At 53.4% G+C, this 22,133-nt stretch overlaps 1 protein-coding gene across 2 annotated transcripts in view; it reads left to right on the top strand.

Moving 5' to 3' along the window:
• The first annotated feature begins 14,556 nt into the window (after nt 1-14,556).
• CHIT1 (chitinase 1) overlaps nt 14,557-22,133 on the top strand; it is a 36,070-nt gene continuing 28,493 nt past the window's right edge. Inside the window, exon 1 of one of the 2 annotated variants that reach the window (XM_040462169.1) lies at nt 14,557-14,727. In XM_040462169.1, the coding sequence (XP_040318103.1) occupies nt 14,693-14,727 (35 nt within the window). In that variant the 5' untranslated portion in view covers nt 14,557-14,692. Of the gene's footprint in view, nt 14,728-16,073; nt 16,446-22,133 lie in introns of those variants that run through there. The other variant, XM_040462172.1, reaches the window with a different exon arrangement.

The following is a 22,133-nucleotide window of genomic DNA, read 5'->3' as shown; positions in this document are numbered from 1 at the left end:
GGGGGGGGGGGGCAGGGGCAGAGATAGCGGCCCTCCTTTGCGGGGGATCTGCCCAGGATTCGGCCAGTTTGCCTTGACTGTGGACACCATCCTCGATGCCCAGGCTCAGGGTGGTTAGTCGAAAACGGCTTTGAGGCTGGGAATTGAAGACAGTGCAGAACAGAGGCCTTGCTTCCAGGGTGTCTAGGGGCACCTGGGTGGCTCAGTCGGTGGAGCATCCGACTTCGGCTCAGGTCATGATCTCGCGATTTGTGAGTTCAGGCCCCGCGTCCGGCTCTGTGCTGACAGCTCAGAGCCTGGAGCCTGCTTCAGATTCTGTGTCTCCCCTTCTCTCTGCCCCTCCCCTGCTCATACTCTGCCTCTCTCTGTCTCTCAAAAATAAATAAATGTTAAGAAAAAAAAATTTTTTTTTAAATACGGGTGTCGGGGTGCCTGGGCGGCTCAGTCGGCTGAGCGTCCGACTTCGGCTCAGGTCACGATCTCCCGGTTCGTGGGTTCAAGCCCCGCGTGGGGCTCTGTGCTGACAGCTCGGAGCCTGGAGCCTGCTTCGGATTCTGTGTCTTCCTCTCTGTCTCCCCCTCCCCTGCTTGTGCTCTGTCTCTCTCTCTCTCAAAAATAAGTAATCATTTAAAAAAAAAAAATTTTTTTAAAGAATACGGGTGTCTATCTTACTGGTTCTTCGGAGGATTCAAAGTGATTGTGCTTATAAAATATTCATCTCTTGCGCAATATATGTGCAACTGACACGTAGAAGCAACAGGTCGTAGCTGTTACTACCTTTCGTAGCAGCAGCGGTGACTGAACAAGCCCTCTCTAGGACGCCACGGGGAAAGTTAGCCAGAACTGCCAGGTGTTCGGGGTCCCCCCCGCCCCTAGGCTCTCTTGTTCCCCTAGCGCCTCACCACCTCGGCCACCCCTTCCTCCACCCGGGGCCCAGCCTGGCCTTGATGAAGGAGCGGTGAGTGTGGAAACACCACAGGTGTTCGTGTCCCAGCTGTGCCTCAGTTTCCTTACCCCTGAGACGGGGAGTATGCTTTCTGGCTGGCTTCTCTTCTCGTGAGAGGCAGGGGAATAGACATGTGTCAAAAGACGCTGGGTGGCTCGGTCGGCCGAGCGTCCGATTTCGGCCCAGGTCATGATTTCACGGTGTGAGCCCGAGCCCCACGCTGGGCTCTGCGTTGATCGTGCAGAACCTGCTTGGGGTTCTCTCTGTCGCTCTGTCTCCCTCTGTCTCTTTCTCTGCCCCTCCACCACTCATGGTGCACATGCTCTCTCTCTCTCCAAAGGAGTAGACAAACTCAAGGCCCCCAGCTACCCATTCTCTACTTGATGACCTTCTCCCTCCTGTTCCTGTTCTCCCGGACCTGAGTCTGTCTCTTTTCACAGCTGTGGGCATTTTGTGCACGGCTCCATCGATGGCTTTCCCTTCAGACCTCGGGATTCACGGCTGTTTAATTCTGGCTTCCCTGGTGGACAGCTCCGTAGGGCGGGAAATCTGTCTGCCTCATTTCCCCAAACAGTGTCCAGGGCAGGGCGCCTAGTAGGGGCTCAGTAGTTTCCTTTGCGTCTACCAGCAAATCCTAGGGATGGAGGCCAAGGCAGGGGGCCCCAACAGAATTTGGGGAGGCGGACTTCTGTCCCCCTGGGAGGGAGGGGGTGGGGAAGAGAGGAGGGCAGAGGAGGGAAGGCACCCTTGGGCCTCAGGGACCCCTGCCCTTCCCAAAGCCCAGGATCACCCCCAGCGGTCGTGCTGAGTGGTGTTGCTCTAGGTTCCCAAGGCTGGGAGAAGCCTCTGAAAGCCTCCAGCCTCCGTGCTCCCCTCCTCTTCGGGGAGAGGGCAAACATAAAAGAATAAAAGGGAAGTGCTCTGCTTCCTCCCAGCTGCAGCACTAACCCAAGCCCTCCCGGACCCACACAAGGCCAGGCCACCTGTTCAAGAGGCACAAGGGGTGCTGGCTCGGGAAACAGAAAACAGCTGTCCTCCTGCCGATCGGTTTAAAATGAGGCGGGCTGTATCGTGCCCTCACCTCTGGTGACTGAAGACCTTGGCACAGCCCGCCTTCTGTCTGGCTAGCCCCTGCCCCTGGGCTGGCTGGAGCCCCACCCGTCTCCCTGGGGTGCCCCGCCGGCCACTGGGCCAGACCTGTCCTCACCCTCCCTGGGCGATCAGCTCCCGGCTTCTCACAGCTGCCTCTGTGCTGTCTGGACACCAGCCCTCATCAGTGTGGCCCTCTACACACTCACTTCTTACCACCATGACTTTGGTCTGCCGCGGGCCTTGCCCGAGGCCGGGAGGAAGCTGCTTCTGCAGAAGCCAGGCGTTCACCCTCCCCGGGAGGGCCGGCTTTCCACGTAGGGGAAAGGATGTGAGTCAGCAGCCCTGCCTTCACTGCCACTCAGCAACCTCTCTGAGCCTCAGTTTCCTCCTCTGAGGGTGGTGAAGCCTGCTTGCAGAGTGGCCGTCAGGATCGAGATGAGATGTGGCTGCGAAGGCGCGTTATAAACGGTGCCAGCTCACGCGTTATTTCCACCTGCCAGCCCCACCGAGCCCAGGTCACTACGACCCGAACTGCCGACTCTACAAGGGGCCGTCCTTTCCTCAAACCCAAGTAGTCTTCCCTCCTTGGGTGGCTGAGTGCATCTCACTCAGGGCCCATTTACTCAGGCTGTGCCACAGAGAGGTACACCTGTTTCTTGTGGGGTACGGCACGTATCCTCAAGTGTTTTCCGTGGTTTGTGCGCCTGCCTTAACTGCTCCTGCCCGCTCCTAGTGTCATGAGAATAAAAGCTTGTTCCTTGTTGATCCACGGCCGGCTGGTGCCTCTTTGTTGCCCCGCAGCACAGGACAACAATAAGTGTAGAGAATCAAAGTGTGCAGTTTGGAGAGCACACACAGCCACACAGCTCCTTGGGGCAAAACTTTATTTCTACTGCTTAGGACTTGATGGACAAATCCCGCTCTGGCTCTAGAAGGGTTTTGTGTATCTTCGTCATGAATCGAGCAAATCTGGGATTCACGGGGCATTCGAGAGGGCAGCTGCCTGCCCGAGGAGCCCAGAAAACCAAGCAGAGCCGGGCCCTCAGGAGAGGGGCTGCGGAAATCTCTCCTTTTAAATTTTTTTTTTTTTTAACGTTTATTTATTTTTGAGAGAGAGAGACAGAGCACGAACAGGGGAGGGGCAGAGAGAGAGGGAGACACAGAATCTGAAACAGGCTCCAGGCTCTGAGCTGTCAGCACAGAGCCTGACGCGGGGCTCGAACTCACTGACCGTGAGATCATGACCTGAGCCGAAGTCGGACGCTTAGCTGACCAAGCCACCCAGGCGCCCCTCGGAAATCTCTCCTTTTAGAGAAGGACAAGGGTCTCAGGTTTTCAGCTCTCAGTGGCTGTCCTGCCCAGCTGGTCTCTTCTCTCGGAGGTGTGGCAAAGGGCAAGCAGCCCAGCACCCGGTGGCTCCCTGTCTGAAAGCTGTCACTGCTGTATCAATGCGGGGCCGTGTTGCTGGGGCAGATGAGCCCTTGAGGCGGGAAGCCCTATTTCAATAAACACCCTAACCGCCCCGGGGAGCAGAAGGTTCTAGAAGACACAACATATCTCTATGCCTAGCTTATCAAGCAGACCTGGAACTGGATGGGAGAGAGATTTGAATCTCCCTCCAAAGGTCCAGAGAAGTTTCCTCGGGCCTGATCATTGTAACAAGAGCTCCCCCTCAGGCAGCGGGCTCCCCAGAGTAGTCAAATGGAGACAGCATTGTGTAAGGAGGAGTCAGGGCTTTGGGCTGCTGAGTCAACCTGCCTGGGTTCAAATCTTAGCTAATAGTCTCTGTGCCTCCGTTTCCTCATCTGTAAGGCGGGAATTGTACATATCACACACGATTGTTTGTGACTAATGAGGCCACGGGTCTCAACAACACTTCGGGCTCAATAAATAGTGTCATTATAGGACCTCACTCAAGAGGCCTTCTAATCTATTTCTCTGCTATTATGAAATGAGGCTCTTTCCCTGATTCTGATGCCACTGAAATCAGGCCAGCATGTATACAGAAATACATATATTTCTTCTGGCCTCTGAACTCCAGGTCTAGCAAGAGGAGAAGGCTCGTCCCCTGTGGACGGTGAAGGCCGCGGGAGGGTCCACCACCAACAAGGGGGTGATAACAGCTAGTTTGGGGGCCCGGAAGGTGGGAGGTCTGAGAATTTCTTCAGTGTGAGAAACCTGCCTGGCCAAGTGTCTCTGACCTGACTCATTCAGTCCCTTACCAGCCAAATATGTTTTATACTGATAGTGTTTATCTCCCAGAACTTTCGCATTTAACCTTCATGATATGTGATTTAATCTTCACGATGATCCCACAGGATAGGCTGGACTCCTCAGAAAGGCTGGCTGGGCCTGGATCTCCCACTCCTGACCCCTGCTCTGGCAGGCCACTCAGGGCTGAGGAGGGGCCCATCCGGCTTGGCCCCTGGGTCACCCCACTGCTACCAGGTGGCTCCATGGGGGTAGAGTTCAAGGTCCCACAGTGACAGGGCGACTTAATAACAGATTGATTCAGTGGGTGATTTGGGGCAGCGTGTAAGGAAAGGGCTCATCCTCTACCTTCTTCAAAGACTCCCTCCTAACGCCTGACCTCCCAGAGTTCAGAAGTACCGGGTGCAATTTCTAGAACCAAGACTGAAAACGAGCTGAGGACCTTTTTATCCTGCAAACAGGAAACTCTGGGTGCCCCGGGGAGGGGGCACAGAGGGCACAGTGCTGGCCTGGACATCCAGAGAGAGCTACCTGGCTCCAGGATCACGCTCAGCTGACTCTGTGTGACTCTGTGAGGTCAGTCATATCACCCCATCCAGGCACTGGGGCAAGGGAGAGCGTCCTGCCCTATTCACAGGCGAGGGCTGAGTGCCTCCTGGTCCCAGCCCCAGCTCTCCAGCCCCGGAACCAGGAGTCGGGAGCCCAGTGAAATGCTGGGCTCCGTGGCTGACTCGCGGGGCCTCAGTCCCCTCCATTATGAAGTAGGGGTGTCGGACCATCCGTGAACTTGGGCAGCCTGTGATGACCTTCCCTGTGCCATAGGATCTCCGTTCCTTCCGTCTTTGGACATGTTGTCAACAAACCTTCAGTTTGTTGGCCTGATTTGAGTCCTTTTAAAGGCTTTTTTTTTTTTTTTCTTTCAATTTTTTTCAGTTTCATTCAATTTAACATTCTTCAAGCAACTAGTCTATGCCAGACATTACTGGGAAATCAGCAGTGGTCGAGATAGCTGTTTTTCAAGGTTCTTGCTGTTCGGTGGGGGAGATAGACAAGCACACCTGTAATGAGACCAGGGTCTCTGGAAGGTCCCACCCACTCCGAGAGCGGCTCCCTGAGGACACTTCAGCCTGGGGAGAAAGTCAGCCCCTTTCTGGAGAAAGGAGAGAGGGGGTTCACCTTCAGTAATCATCTCTGTTGGCCAAACACTGTGCCGGATAACTCATATATGCTACTGCAGTCCATCCTTATAAAGACTTTTAGATAAGAAGTAGGCCCATTTTACAGATGAACAAAGTAAGATTCAGGGTGCTGAAAGCCATGCTATGGGGTCAAACTAAGACCCAAACAAGGATGCCTGATGCCAGAGCCAATGCTCTTTCCACCCAACTGATAGAAAGGGAAGGGTGGGAGCAGCGAGCCTTGGATCTGGGTCCTGCTGGCCTCTCTGGGTCTTCCTGGTCCCTCCGTCTCGGTCAACTGGAGAACTGCCACTTTAAGAGACACAGCCCCTTTGCAAGGGGCTGGTTTCCATCCATTTTTAATGGCCCAGCTGCTGTGGTCTCTCTGCCTCCCTGTGGACTGACCCGGGAGTTTCTCTGCAACTGAGCACCACGCTCAGCCCTGTCAATGTTTAATTGCAGCAAGACTCTTATCTTGGTTACCCAAGTCGTTTAGATTACCCCGGCAGGGCCCTGGGCATCGGGGGAGGCGGCAGATGGGAGATTCTGCCCTGCAGAGGGAGGAGGAGGGATTATTGGAGCGAGAAGGGCAGGAAGGCAGGAGGTGTGGAGGATGGTGGGGGAGATACTGTAATGGGAACAGAACATTCGGCTGTACTTGTACGTGGCCCTGGCCGTGTCTTCCTCCACCCCGCCTCTTCTCAGCCACCCCCAGCAGCGAGCACTCGGGGTCTGCCCACTGAACTCTCTCAGAGCCTTCCTGGGAGGCCCAGAACCCAGGGGCAGGAGTGAATGAATATCTGTAGGGCTTACACAGGGACCTCCTTTGGGATCACTGTAGTGACCCCTGAGCATCTGGATCCGGTCCTTTTCAGGGGGAAAACACAACAGTATTTGTCACTCTTACGAACTGTTGAAAACAGGACTTTGAGTGCTCCAGGGACACAGGCATGTTGCAGAGGTCGCTCTTACCATACCTTCGGCAGAACCCTGCCATAAACCCATGAGCTGGGGGTCCCCATGCCCCCAAGCCATCTAAAGTACCCTGAGGGGGAGGAACAGGTTCCAGTGCCTCCCCCCAGGGCCCACGGAATGCCTGGAGCACACAGTCAAAGTCTATTTGGGGAGTAGAACATCATGGTTCAGACATCGCACCACAGGCCACTCAGATGTTATTTACAGACCCTGTCTAATGACCCAGCCTCCAGGCTGGGAGGGAGGGCATGGCCTTGCTGCCATCTCCGATTTCTCCTGCTCTCTGATTTTCTCACACCCTGTCACAATCCCTCACCTTCCCACCTTCTTTTGTAGCCAGGAGCACCTGGTGCCCCTGTATCTGATGTGTCACTCACAGCTGGGAGCCTGGAAAGAGTGGTCTCAGGACAGAGGCAGAGGTCTGGGAGCAGAGCAAAGGCCAGAGGCCCAAGAGAGGTTCCTAGTCTTGGGGTTGGCACGGCAGGGAGGGTGGAGAGGTCTCCCAGAGTGAAATTGACCTGGCCCTGCCCTCTAGGGGAGACCTCTGTGGGAGGCTGTGGGGAACAGGGACAGGGAAGGGAGATTGCATTATTATTTTGCTTCCAATTCAAGCGAGAAGCCGAGTGGTTGAATGGACAAAGAATGGCCAGCGTATCATGTGAATATTCACAAGCCTAGATCCTTGCTTCCCGGGTTCTGTGTTTGAAGGTTGAGCTTGTAGAGACTGGGGAATCTCAAAGGACGCTCCAGAGACCCTGTGGTATCAGGATCGGAGGCATGAGAGACATGGAGTTAGGTCTCTCTGCTCGGAAAAACTCATGGGACTTCGTGTGAACCGGGGGTTTCCCTGCTGGTGGAGTCCCCTCCTCTCCCCCCATCTCTTCCTTTGTCCCCTCGGCATCCATGCTGGGGCTTCCCCCAACCCCACCAACCACTTCATACCCTCCATCCCCACCACGGCTCAGTTCCTGACTGGCGTGTGATGTGTATAATAATAGTCGCTGCCCCAAAATGGTATGAGAATTAAATGAGATAATCCTTATGGAATGCTTAGAACAGCACTTGGCCCACGGTCAACACTCAATAAATGTTGGCCATTATTGCCAGAGGTAGTGGTCAGAGGAAATAGGCAGGTGCCTTAGCCCCAACATCAAGGCACGTCGCTGTGACTCCCTTGCTTCACAGTTAACCCCCTGTATGATAGAGCTGCTGTCGGTGGAGGAAACTCCTCTGGCGGGTGCCCGCTGGGCCCTAGCATACACAAAGCCCTGGACATGACTGTGTTCCATGGGCTTTTTTTCCCCCCAGAGCCACAGACTCGTGACTTACTGGGAACCTTCTGGGTTGTAGGTTCTGGCCAACGAAGGTGAATAAGATAGGGTCTGTGCTGTTGGCACACCCGAAGTCTATTCAGGGAGGCAGGAAGGATCCTGGGAGGGGCCCAGTGACGATACTGCAGCCCCGCTGGCCGCCGACCGTCGAGCGCTGGCCGCTGGTGCTCCTTAGAGCCAGGGGAAGGGGGAGAGCAGCCCAGGGAGGTCTGCTGGCTGGAAGAGGGCCTAAGGAGGGGCGGGAGTGGTAAAGGCAAAAGGGAGGGAGTCTTGGGAGGCGAAAAGCGTGCAGCTCGTCCCCGGCTCCATTGTCCCTACTCTGTGCAAGGTGGCTCAATATTCAGGTAGCAGGTGGAAGCTGACTCAACCCGAGCTCATGTGAGATTGTTGGGTCTTGCTCTGCCTGGGGCCTCAGAGAATCCCGGGAGGGCAGGGACAATCTTACTGATCTTCAAAGGATCGCTGTCTCCCTCCCTGCGCTCCCCCTCCTTCACCACGAGATCTCATCAAGGAGGGCTTTGTTCATTCAACAACTATTTGCTAAAGCACTTACTGTGTGTTGGGCATTGTGGTAGGCACTGGAGATACAACAGTGACTAAAACAGACAAAACAGCCATTCCTAGCGTGAGGGGTGGGGGTGGGCAGGGGAAGGTCAGATACTACACAGGATAAGTAAGGGAATACACACATACTGTATCAGATTGCATTGTGAGAAGTGCTGAGGAGGAAAATGAAGCAGGGGAGGGGGTGAGATGAGAGATAGGGTGGCTGGAATGTGAGAAGGTCACCGTCTGGGCTCCAGGAGGTCACCTTCGTGGCTCGTTTGAACCTCCAGGGGGAGCTATAGAAGGCAGATGCGGGAGTGGGGGGCTGGGGGGAAGTGTCACCTCCGGGACTCTCATTTAGCAGGCCTGGGGTTGGGGTTGGGCCCAGACATGTGAAGCCATGAGTGTGGTTCTTTCTTAGGAAACCGAGTCTAAGAAAGATGGCACTGGTTTTTCCCCTAGGAAGGCCCTGTGGGAACCCCAGGAAAACTGGACAGGGGTGGCTATGGCAGTGGCCCCCAGGTTTCGAGCTGTGGGGGATCCTCACATGCCATTTCCTCTTCCTGGGGCCCAGGCCCAATGCCCAGCCTCTCCAGGGAAAAGGATGAGTTTGGAGTTCCCAGCCAGAGCCTCTACCAGATGCAACTGGGTTGGGCTGGAAGAAGGGGAAAATCCAGTTTGAGGACAGAAGCCTCGTTTGGGGTTCTGCCTCCTGAGTCAGTTCTGCCGCCCAGGGGCAGTGAGGAGGGGCCCCGGCCCAGCCCAGATGCCGCTGTCCCAATATTTTACAGCAATACCAGCCCTCACCGGGGGCATTCTGGGGGCCCCAAGCTCTGGCGACAGAGGGGGAAACTTGCCCTCTAACGAAACTTCCTGGGATGATCTGTTTATTCCAGAGAGCACTTTCTGAATACTGACTTTGTGCCAGATCCCGTTCTAGGGGCTGAGCACATAGCGGAGCGCAAAACAGGCAGAGTCCCTGCTCTCTTCGAGCTTACATTCCATTGAGGGAGACAGACCCTGAACAAGATGATAAATGAAATCTAGATTTCCGGTCATGATAAAGGCTAACAAAGAGAGAAGGGAGTTAGAAGGTGTTGGTAGCAAGTATATGATTGAGAGGTTCAAGGGAATGGGGTGACAATGTCCCCCCCTCCCCTCCCCCCACCCCACCCCAACCAGGGCTGCACGGGGAAGGTGATTTGAGTGAAGGCTCCAAGTAAGCAAGGGAGTCGCAGGAGTAGAATTCCAGGTCGACGAAATGACAAGTTCAAAGGCACTGGGGCCGAGCTGTGTGTGGCAGGGTTGAGTTACAGCACGTTGGCCAGTGTGACCGGAGCTAGCAGCAAAAGAGGGAAGGCAAGGAGATGGAATCAGAGATCGCATTGACTAATCACAGAGGGCCCCACAGGCCCTATCAAGGACTTGGGTTTTTACTCCCAGTGAGGTAGGAAGACCAAAGGAGAATTTTGGCAGAAGAGTGACCAGATGTGACTTACATATTTAAGGGATCTCCTCTGGCAGCTGTGTTGAAAACAGATGATGTGGGACAAGAGTGGAAGCAAGACCAAGGAGGAGGCCATCGTGTCCGTGAGAAATGATGCTAGCTTGGAATGGGCTGTTAGCAATCGGAAGATAAGAAGTGTCTGGATATTTTAAGGGAAGGGCCTACCGGATTTGCTGACAGACAAAACGAGGGTTGTAAGAGAAATTCTGCATTCACACATACCAGGTGCTACGTGAAATCCTTCATGTGGCAATCATTCAGATTTTGCAATGATCGTCTAAGTGAGGTTTGATTGGTATATGCACTTTACAGATCAGGAAACCGACAGAGAGGCTCAGTACCTTGAAAACCCTCAAGTGCTGTTGCTGGTCTTTAAGCCCCATCTTCCCCCGAAAGCAAACCCTGAGCCCTTAGCAGCTCCGCTGTGACTGTCTTATCCATTCGTCCCCCTGCAACTCTCTGCTGCACCTCTACCCTGCGTCGGGCAGCGGACTCGATGTCGGGGATGCAAAGATGAGGAAGAGACAGTGCTTGACCTTGGAGAGTGCATGGTTTGGAGGAAGAGACAGATAGGAGTGGATATAACTAGAGTTATAAGAGATGCATGATGCAGAGTCCTAAGCCCTCAGAGGACCGGGCTGCCATACGGGGGTGGGTAAGACAGCTCAAAGGGGAAGGTGTGGGGCCGGGGCTGGAGTAGGGGGAGAAGAGGGGACCAGAAGAATCGGGGATGGAAAAGCATTCCTGGCCGAGGGCCCTGTGTGTGCCAAGGCACAGAGGTAGAAAGTGGTCTGGCACACCCAGAGAAGGGCACGAAAGGTGCTTTGGTTTGGGAAGAGTGTAGAGAGGCCCGGGAGGCTGGAGTGGAGCCATGGCACTTTGCCGGGCCTCAGGCCTGCCCAAGAAAGAGCTCCTCCTGAGAACCAGGGGAAATCACCGCAGGGTTCCCAGGGGCAGAGATTCGGTCAGATCTGTTTTCCAAAGATGGCTCTCCATGGTGGGGGGGGGGGGGGGGGGGGGGGGGGGGCGGGGGCAGGGGCAGTGGCAGTGGATGCCCGGGGCAGGAGGACGTGGTTTTCCCTGCTTCGGGATGACGCTGCTTGCCATATCTGGTAAGACCATGAGAACCAGTACGTGTTTCCAGGAAACAAACAGTACTCTCCCGTGCATGTGTATCTCCGCGTGTGGTGCCTATAAATAGACTCCGACACGGTGCTTGGCTGGAGTCTCACACAGGGCCATGGCAGCGTCTTGCCACAGTCCCCGAGCTGCCTCTACTGCTTCCTCCCCTCCCCTGGCAAGGCTCAGCCCCATCAAGCACCACCTTTCATCACCCAGAGGGCAGGGCCAGGATCTGACCTGTCTTACCATGTTCCCCCTAGGACTCCAAGGCCAGTGTCTGAACTGCCGAGTAAAGGATGTGAGTTTGGCCAAAGGGGAGATATGGAGACTGTGTGACTCCCCCGTGACAAGGGTGAAAAGGAGAAGTGGGTTTGAAAACCTAACACCCCCCCTCCAGTGGTTCAGGGACCATCCTGGTCAGAGGTAATGAGTGGATACGATGACCCTCGTCCCATCCATGGGAAGCTCTATGACCTTTACGTTAGATTAATGAGGAGAGAGGAAACAGAGGCAGAGAAAGACAATATATATGTATATGTATATGCATATCTAGAGATACACACGTGTATATGTAGATACAGTATATACAAGTATATGTATATAAATATATACATGTATACCCACATATGTGTATATATAGAGAGAAAGACAAAGAAGGCACAGGAAACAGGGACAGAGACAGACAGACAGACAGCTAGAGACAGAGAGATGGGGCAACCAACCGTGGGTTTTAACCATGGCGATCTTCAAAGCCCCAGCTAGAGCAGACCTGCTAAAATAGGGCAGAATCGATGCTGAGGTGCCAGAGTCCAGCCTAGTTCCCCTTCCACATCCCCAGCTCAGAAATTTACATCAGTTTCTCCCTCTCTTGTCAACTCTGGAGGGGGGCGGGAAGCAAAAAGCAAGGGACAGCAAAACAGAGAAAACCCAGACTCACAGGGATTCGCAGAGTGAAGCCCCCCGTCCCCCAAGGGCTTACTAACCCCTTCTGCTCCAGGCTGAGGGGGAGCCCATGTTCTTGGCAGTTCTTTGTGAGGCTGAGCCCTGTCCCAGAGGTCAGGGCCTGGATCAGGGAGGGCACTGGGCACCCGCCTCTCCTCTGGAGCACCAGGACCTGGCATGTCTCACCAGGCAGCCAAGTGGAGCCCAGTGTCAGCCAGGCCGCCCTCCTGAGCCACCCAATTCATCAGGAGCTGCAGGGACCTTGGGAGACTCCCTCACCTTGAGAGACAGCAGAGTCCTGCTCTTCACATGACTTCTGGGTGAGAGATATAGTCTTTTCCCTCTTGGGCCTCAGTGTCCTCATCTGGAAAATGGGAATAAAACACCTGCTACCGTGTGATCTCCCTTATACGTGGAACAACAACAAAACACCAAGCCTGTAAATACAGAGAACAGACTGGTGGTCGCCAGAGGGGAAGAAAGGGGCTGGGGGGAGTGGGCAAAATGGGTGAAGGGAGCCAAAAGGTACTTCCAGTTATAAAAGAGATAAGTTATGGGGATGTGATGTACAGTATGGGGCTGGCTGCAGTTAATGCTACTGCATTGTATATTTGAAAGCTGCTAGGAGAGTGGATTTAAGAGCCTTCATTCTAAGAACAATAATTTTATTGCAACTACATACGGTGACGATGTTAACTACTCTTATCGTGGTGATCATTTTGGGATATAGACAATTATCAAAATCATTACGTTGTACACCTGAAACTAATACATTGGATGTCAATTGCACCTCGATAAAATTTAGTCTTATTTATTTTTGAGAGAGAGCACAAGCAGGGGAGGGGCGGAGAGAGAGGGGGACAGAGGATCAGAAGTGAGCTCCGCGCTGACAGCAGTGAGCCTGATGCGGGGCTCAAACTCACAAGCCACAAGATCATGACCTGAGCCGAAGTCCAACACTCAACCGAGTGAGCCACCCTGGCGTCCCCATGAAACATTTTTAATTAAAAAAAAAAAAAAAAAAAAATCTGCTCTCCCATTTTACAGATGATGCAGCTGAGACACAAAGAGGTTGGGTATCTTCCCCATGGCACTATCTTCCCCAGGATTTGGGCCAGGCAGTCGGGCTTTAGATCCTGTGCCCTTCGCCACATGTCTTTGCTGCCTGTCTGCGTCACCAGCATCGCGGGAGGCCCGCCGCAGCGCGGTGAGAGATATTTGTTCAAGCGTGTGAGGCTACGATATCTACATAAGATCATCCACTTTGACTCTAAGCTTGAATCCCAATTCCCACATCGGCACTGACTTCGGGTTGAACGATGGTGGTGGCCTCTGTGTCGAGGCTGGTGTGGGGCAAGTCTTCAGGTTGCAGGGTCTATACCACGGTACGAACTCCCCTTCCCCGCACCCGAGAAAACGAAGAAGGCAGTAAAACTCCCAGCCTTAGCAAAGTGAGATGGTTGACTACGATCTAGAACGTGGCAGGATTTTAACGAAATGCTCAACAGCTGAATCACTACGCACTGGGCACTTTTCAAAAAACCCCCTGATTCTCGAGGTTTAGGGACTACTAATAAAAGTTTCTGAAATGCCCAACACAAACGAACAAACAAACAAAACCCCAAAAGGCCTGCTGTGAGCAGGGATTAAGGTGGTAGCATTGTGGGGATTTTGTAAGCTGCACATGACTGGCCCGTGTGCTCCAGGCTGATGCATGCTTCCACGGCCCCCCCGGGGCTCCTAACCGCAGCAGGATGGAGACCCAGCCTGAGTGTGCTTTCTTAGAGGGTGTGTCTGAATCGGGGCTCCCCAGGAAGACCCGTTTGGGGACTGCCTGTCTCCCTCAGGGGTTTGTGTACAGAATGTGGGGTAGGGATCACCCTCGGGAGGGGGCCATCAGAGGACAAGAAAAGACCTTTTTCTTTTCGTGCTCAACCAAGCTACCCACAGCCTCTTTCCTACCCAGCTACCCCAAATCTCCAGACTCTTCAGGGGCCCTCAGATCTTCCGGGAAGGAGCACTCCGGGAAGGAGCACTCTCCAGGCAAGAAGCACTCCGGGGAGTGTCGGGGAGCAGACCACTCTGCGTTGCCCAGCTCCCATACCCGGAGTGCCCAGAGTGGACCCTTGGAAAAGCTCTGTGCACTCAAGCTGGAAAGGGGGACCAGCGGGATTTGAGGGAGGACCCGGGAGGGCAGAGGCGCGCGAGGACCTGTTTCCAGCATCTGTGGGAAGCCTCCCGCCTCGGCCTGTTTGTGAAGTTGGTCTTCGCCGCCCCTGGGCTACAACAGCCATCCATTTATGAGGTCTCGTCATCCTACACCCTTGCTGCGCCATAGTTACATGAATGAGGCCCCTGAATTTGACACTTCTAAAATCCACATCACTATGATAACAAAACAGTTACCATTTACGGAGTCCCGTCTGCACGCCGGGCAAGGCGTCAGTCACCTAACACAGCTCAAGTCTAATCCTCCGCACAGCCTCAACTGAGTTGGGGCCCCAACTGAGAGGTCAGGAAGCCGGGTCCCACAAGGAGAAGTCACGTGGCCGAGGTCACGCCCAGTAGCATCATCCAAGTCCCAGCCTCGGAAGCCTGCGTTCTTGGGTAATGACCTCTCCAGGGAGGGCATATGATTGGCCCCTCCACCTCCTGTGTGTTTGGTGCTGTAAGCCAGGCCCCCCAGAAGTTAACCGACTCTGGTGCCTGAAAAATCAAACGAAAACGAGTTCTAGGCCTGTCAAGCTAAGTCAGGCCCTGTTGTTCCCACCCAGGTTCTGCCTCGGGCGGTTGGGGTGGTGGCAGGGGCAGAAGCTATCGAAAGAACCAGTCAAGGCTTGGGATGTGCAGTCAGAGCTCCTTGCTGTGTGTCCTGAGGTAAGTTAGTTAACTTATCTGAGCTCCACTTTCTGATCTACCTCACAGAATAAAGGTAGGTGTGCCTGGTCGCCAGCGCCACCAGATGTGCCTGCCTGACCCACTGGTCCTAAGTCCCTCCAGGACGGGAATCGCAGTTGGGCCTCGTTCCTGTCACCGGCCTCGACAATTTCTCGGCTTCCTTCAGGTGTCCTTGTAGCTGGCCCTCCCTGGTACCTTTCCCATCAAGGGGCTTCCTCAGGGCCTGTCACTCTGTGGTGATTGTCCAGCGCCAGCCCTGTTCTGTAAGCTCTTTGTGTCCCCAACTTGGGAAGGACGGTCACACAGTGGCCCTTCAGGAAGTGTTTAAAAGGGGGCACTCTGAAGACTCGGGAAAGCAAGAAGGGAGCCGGCCGCTGACTGGGCGGTGGAAAGGCCCTGAACACTTCGTCTGCTTGGCAGGCCGAGTTCGCCTTCTCTGCCCCCGTGGGGCCTCAGGCCTTTCTTGAAACAGTCTGACTCGTCTTTGGTAGAATTGCAGCCTGCAAGCTGTTCTCTCCTGCATTTCCTGTGGAGCGGACAGCATTTCCCCCTCAGGCCAGAGCCCTGGGGCCCAGGCCATGCTTCTGAACCTGTCCCCGGCAGGCCCACGCGGGCCGGGTCCATTCCCAGGGCTCACCGCTGACAGAGCCCCGGCTGGCTGATTTGACTTGAGCAATTTCTGGCCTCGGTGCAAGACCGTGATCTCGCTGAGCTTTTCGTTTTGTGTTTTGTATTGTTTTGTTTTGTTTTGTTTTGCCTTCTTGTCCAAGAACCTGAGAGCTCTTTTGCAACCTTTAGTCCCTTTCCTCTGTCAAGAGAAGGAAGGGAGACTTCTTCCATCCTGGGCCCATTTACACTGACTGGGGAGCAGGAGCGAAGGGGTGTGTGTGTGTGTGTGTGTGTGTGTGCGCGCGCCACAGGGGTCACCCGCCGGGCTGCCTCCGGGGGCTTTCTCTAGAGGACACCCGAGTGGGTCCTTCCCATCGTAGGACCTACAGAGTGACTCCTTTCTGGACTGAACACAGAGGCAAGGTGTTCCAGACCCTTGCCCAGCACCGGGGACCCCCTCTCCAAGCCCAGGAAACAGGCTGCCTGGCCACTGCTTGGAACCCGGGACATGGGCTGACGGGAGAAGCCCCTTCCCTCCACTCAGGACAAACCCAGGGCCACATGGAGCCACTGCCCCCGCATTCAGCTTGTTGCACGCTCTGTACACTCAAGTACTTCCATCTACGCACACACCCGGGGGAGTCAGCCGGTGAGATATGGTGACTGGCTTTAAATAAACACCGTCAGCTATTTTAGGCCCCTGGGACCGGGTGCGTTTTCCTGGCCTGACACGCCTTCCAGGAGCAACACCTGCGGAGACGTGCCCAGCTCCCAGCCTGGCGGCGTAGACCAACACGGAGGCCCGGCTCCCCCTGCTGGTGAGTCTGCAGTGTCTTCTCGTCTCCATTGGCCAAGGCCTCCCCCTTGCCATGTTCTCCCTGGCTGCACAGTGGCCAACGCCACACCGCTGACACCATCGGGCTCCACGTGACCTGCCTGAACAGCAGCTCCTTGTACTCAGTGGTGTGAACACGCCTGAGGTGGCTGTGTGACACTGAAAGCTTCTTTGAAGGAGGCTGAGGAGCCATTTCTACATCCTAGGCCCAGTTGTGAACATCTAGGCCAAAGGAATTACTGATGTTCAACAGGTACGTGGTCAGACAGGGGCAGTGGGACAAGGCGGGCACCCATCACTGTGGAATAAGTGCCTAGAAGGTAGAGGGTCCTGTGGTAGGAACCAGGGGTCCAGGAGAAGGAGCCTGCCATGGCCGTCCTAAGGGGGGAGCTCTCAATCATGGGAAAAGCAGGCCAGATGGACCTACCAAGAGATTGCATCCTCAGGCAGGGAGCCACACGGAATTTACACGCGAAGGTGAAATGGCCCCAAAGGTGAAGGTTGGGGGACTCCTGAGGCTGAGGCCAGGATGGTGTCTCTGGTGGGGAGCCAGGCCTGGATCGTTCCCTCCATGTCAGGAGTCTCCTGTATCATCCTCTCCTCGACACCCAGCCTCTCCGGGATTACAAGGGCCACTTACTAGTCCTTCTAGCGAGGGGCCCCTCTTCTGCCTTCTAGAGAACCTACAGGTTGAGACAGCGTCCATGTTCTTTCTGCTTTTCTTGGGCCGGGACCACCTTGGTGTCCCTTCTCCTGGACACCCCCGGATTTCAGGCTGAAATAAATTCCTCACGACTGACTGCAGCTCCCAAAGAAGCTTTTCCTTTTCAGAGTTTCTGCCTAGGGATCCAGGGCGCTCTCACTTCTACCTGGTCCTGGCTCTCTGCCCTTGAGGCCAGGGTGATATGAAGAGTGTATCGGTGAGCCCCAAGCTGATCCCATGTTATTAGTCATAGCACCTCTCCAGCCTCTGGACTTCTTGCTTGGTTGATTTGGTGGTAACCACTGGGGTCGATGACCCCACAGTCCCCCAAGCTCGATCTCCTCACCTGCGCCCAAGAGGACTTCCTTCACGGCACACCCTACTTACCCATTCTGCTGTGTGGCCAAGATCCCTTAGCAACAAGTTCCAGTATGGGCCGTGGGTTACCCCTGTTTACTGTAGCATAATTCCAGGACCAGGATTTGGAACCAGATAGACTGGGATCTGAATCCCAGTTCAACCTGTTACTCTCTGTGTTACCTTGGGCAATCTGCGTAACCTCTCAGAATCTCAGTTTGCAAATCTGGCAGCGAGGATAACACAGTTGACTGGACAGCATGGGGGGGGGGGGACGATTAGGCGCCAACCCTCCACACAGTCAAAAATTCGAGGGTAACGTTTGACTCCCCAAAACTTAATTACTAAGAGCCTACTGTTGGCCAAAAGTCTTACCGAGAACATAAACACTCGACTAGCCATTATTCTGTATCCTATATGTGTTACATACCGGATTCTTACAAGAAAGCTAGAAAAAAGAAAATATTATTACGTGAGTCATAAGGAAGAGAAGCTACATTTACAGCTCTAGAGTGTATTTGTCAAAAGAAATGTGTATAGAGGCGGACGGGTGCAATGCAAAACCCATGTTGTTCAAAGACCAAGACGCCATGGTTGTATGGCATGAGGCTGTGCAGGAAGGGAAGGAGATAATGCAGCGACTCCAAGAAGTATGTACACTGGGCCAAGGCCAGATGAATCTGAAGGAAAAAAAATGGTATATCTTGCTGGAGAGTTAATTTAACCGGAAAAAATTTAGGGAAATATATTCTGAAGGAACCCAGCAAAATGTACGCCTCGAGTGCATTTCAAAGAAGCGAGAGGAGGCTGGAAGAAATGCTTTTACTTATGGCCACTTGCTTTGGGCTACGCTCTAAACTTGGGGGTCGGGGGAGCATCTGGTTAAGGGTCACGCTCTCAGCCTTTGGGAGTCTTTTGATAGAAGAGTCTGATGCGTGTGAGGAGCGGGTCCCTGCTTGTGCACAGGGAGACCTCGTCAGGGGAGCTGTCCCAGACTTTGTACAGGCTTTTGCACCTCTGAGATCTTTCCTTGAATAATCCTGACTCTCCCGGGCTTCAGCCACCAGCACCAGGACACGAATCTGAGGCTCCAGTGAAGGAGCTGCGACCAGTGTTCTCTTGCGCAAAATCGCTAGCTGATTAAGAAAGGTGGGTGGGGAGAATCTCTTTTCACAGATTCCAGGGGGGTAGGCGTGAGGATGAGGCAAGTCACTATTGGCTTATTCTAGTCCTCTGAGGCCCAACCGCAGAAGCCCTGGGAAATTTTTGGGCTGACCCTGGGAGTCAGGTTGGGGATAACACTCAGAAACTGGCTACAGGAGCCCTGGCCACATTGGAGAGGAATTCCAGAAACCGCACATTCCAGAACCCTGGAATCAGAGAGGAGAAAAAAGGGAGGCTGTGCGCAGCATGCCCCGGGCTCTGGGCTGGATGGTTTGCACGTGAGGTTTCAGTTACTAACAACAGCTTGTATGAGGTAAGGTAGCATTATCTCCGTGCCCAGAGAGGTCGTGAGACTTGTCCAAGGTCACACACCTTCCGTGGTAGAAGCTATTAGTAGTTCCCCCATAATTGTCTACTATTTGTCTAGGCAGTTAGAGCTGCCTAGAAAGGAGACTACATTTCCCAGCCTCCTGTGTGGCTAGGCGTGGTCATGTGACTGAGTTCTGACCAGTGAGAAGTAAAAGTCTTGCGGCAGTTTCTGGCAACCTTCCTTAAAGCACAGTTTGTTTTGTGCCCTCGGCCCCTTCCTCTTGGTTCCTACTTCTATTTTGCTATTTGGCAGCTAGGTGCCACCTTGAACCGTGAGGACAAGGGCCACCCACTAAGAACAGCAGAACAGTGATCTGGAAGAAGATTACCTCTAGGCTTTTACGCAGGAGAAACATAAACCACCTTGTTAAGGCCACGTTGGTGCAGGTTTTCTGTTACCTTCATTTGTACCTCACCCTGACTGAGATACCTGGTAAGTGATGGAGTGGGAGTTTGGACCTGAGTCAATGAGATCTTAAACCCACATTCTTCTACCACAATATGATGTTTCTGGGGCCCCCATGTGTGTTCCAGCTGTACTGCTATAAAGGGCTTGGGTGTGAAGCATTCCTTGGAACCATGATGGCATGGGAGGAGGTGGAGGGGGAAGCTTATCTAATGCAACTCTTCACGCTCATTTATTCGAGGCAGCCCAGGGGTCTTTGATGGATCCAGAGGCACCTTGAGGCCAAAGTCCACGCCCCTGAGAGGGTCGTGGAGGCAATATTTCCCCTAAGATCCAGGAAACTCCATCTTTCTGCCATGGGACTTGCTACACGGCCAACCTCTTGGGGTAGGTGAAGGCTGCATTCAGGTAGCCCCCCAGCCCCACCCCAGTCTCCTCTGACAGACTGTGGCCACTTGGGACGCCTCTAAGGAAACTTTGCTGAGGAAGCCTGCTAAAACAGGTGAGCAATGCTCTTTCCATTGAGGAGTGTTGTAGGAGTTTTGTGAGCCCAGAACAATCTCACGTAGGCAAGGCATGGCCCCGTTTGGGGAAGGAAGTATGTTTTCTCTTACCCAATCTCAGAAGGGGTGGTTGGCAGCTTCACTAGAACTTAGTCTGAGTTAAAAGGGCTTTACGATCCTACTGTAGACCACTAGAACCTTCACATCACCGAGGAGAATCTGAAGTAGGAGCCACAACGGCTGGCTCTATATCTGAGAAGATGCTATTCACAAACAGAGAAGACAGTTATCTGGCTGGGTGATCTGGAGGAACTCTCCTACCTTGTCACTTCCCTGGTTCCTCTAAGGGGCATTATAATCACTACCTCTCAAGGTTACTGCAACATTGAATGAGATGAAATTGAATTGATGAAAACACGCTAAATTCTGCAAAGCACTTACCGATGTGAAAGATTACGATTCCACATTTGCATAGTAGAAATAAAAACACTGTTGCTGACAATTTGTGCCCAGCCAGATCCTCTTTCCTGGGCTAGTTGACCTGCAGTTGTGTGAAGACTGGTGCTAACAGTTCACAGGTCTTCCTTTCCAGAGAGTTCCCTTGGCTGAATGGAAGCTGCCTTGCCTGGGGGCCTGCAGCCAGTGACTGGCTGACTCAGGGGCAGGAAAGGCCAGCCCCCTTACCTTAAGATAGGATTATCTCTGGTACAATCCCTGCTCTGGAGCTCCCCTGCAGGATCAGGCTGATGCTGGTACACAGCTGAGACCACAGCCTCACTTAGCTCCATCCCCTGCCCTATCCTGCTTCTTTTTCTTTCTCCTGAAAGTTCTTCCTCAGTAGACCACATGTGCTGAAATCTGCTTTTAGGGAACCTGACCCAAGTGTTTACCTCATAAAACTGCTCTGAAGATACAATGATATAATATAAAGAAGTTAGTCCCATACCTGATGTACAGCAAGTGTTCAAAAAAATGTTAGACATTGTTACCCAGGAGACCAGAGCATCAGAAACCTTCTAGTGTCACAGTAAGGGATAGAAATCCGGTGGGTTGGTCAGTGGATTGAATTTCACCTGCTAAGGCAATGGGATGAGCGGAGAGTGGTGGCTGAATTTTTCTTGGCTATCACTGGTTCTCTCTGCTTTGGGCAGTAAACGAAGATCATCCAGCAGCTGATGAAAAAAAATTCAGTCATTATATACATTTACCAACAGAGGGCGCCATTTCCACACAAATAAGCGCATTTCCTGGGCTAACCTGAACCAGGTTTCATCAAGGCAGCTCAGGTTGGTAGGGATGATCAGTTACATGGCAGAGAAGATTTAGGAAAATGTCTTTAAGACCAGCACAGATCATTGGAGAGGAAAGAACAGGGACAAACAATGGGTGAAGCTGATGGGGAAGCTTCCCAGGAGGTGAAGCTTAAGCTGGGCACTCAGGAACGAATGGGGTGATGGGACATCACATCCCCAGAGGAAGCCACCAGCCTAGGCTAGGGGATCAGGGCCTGGGCAGGGCAATGGCAGGGAGGATGGCTAAGGGCAGGTGTGAAGGACCTCAAAGAGGGAAACAGGACTATGATTCCAACCAACAGATTATAAGAGGACAATAGGCTCAGTGACCCAGGAGCAGACGTCAGGAAGGACTGTTTTTATGGAACACTGACAGCACTTTCTCCAACTGGTTTGGCTGCCTTGTTATGGTGTGTACAATGACCTCGCCCTACATAGCACCTTTCCAGCAAGCCATAATTCTGCAGGATTCCTGCTCTGTGAAGATTCTAGAAACCAGTGCAATATTCAGAGATGTTAATAGCATTAGGATTCCATTGGTTCTTTCTATTCAGAGTAGAGAAGGCAAAAAATGACCCACAGTTTTCCCTAGCCTCTGCTCTAGGAGAGAGGAATCATACAGTAATTTGAACAGGGAAGGTTTGACAGAAGAAGTATCAACTATTTTGTGTAGGGAATTAACTACACAGTGGGAATAGAAGGGAAGATTAAAGAATCTCCTAGGACTGACAGGACACACAAAGAAGAAACACACTTGGAAGGGGAGGGAGCACCCAAGGCTGGGGTTCAGCTCTTGTTGGAGAAAGCATGGTTACAGCTCCCTGGGTGGCAGAGACATTGTCTGGGTTGTTTTTGGACAAAGCTGGTCCATACTCAGAGAGCCAAGATTGATGAGCAGAGAATGGCAGGTTGGGGCTGTTGGCTGGAAGCCTTCTGTTGGGTGCCCAAGTAATTTCCCCAGGAAGTTGCTTTTGGGGGATGCTGATGAACTCATGGCAAGGCCACCTAGGGCTCACTCAGAAACCTTTGGGAAGCTGCTCCTGGGAGATCACTGAGTGCTGCACTTTACCGGAAACTGGCCCAGTCACCTCTCCTTTGGGAATCACCCTTGTGAAGGTGCAGCAGAATCTTGGAAAACAGGTGGGGC

The sequence above is a fragment of the Herpailurus yagouaroundi genome, unplaced genomic scaffold (assembly GCF_014898765.1).
Source record: "Herpailurus yagouaroundi ecotype Mexico unplaced genomic scaffold, PumYag 308, whole genome shotgun sequence".
Lineage (NCBI taxonomy): Eukaryota > Metazoa > Chordata > Mammalia > Carnivora > Felidae > Herpailurus > Herpailurus yagouaroundi.
This window is presented reverse-complemented; position numbering and strand designations above follow the sequence as displayed.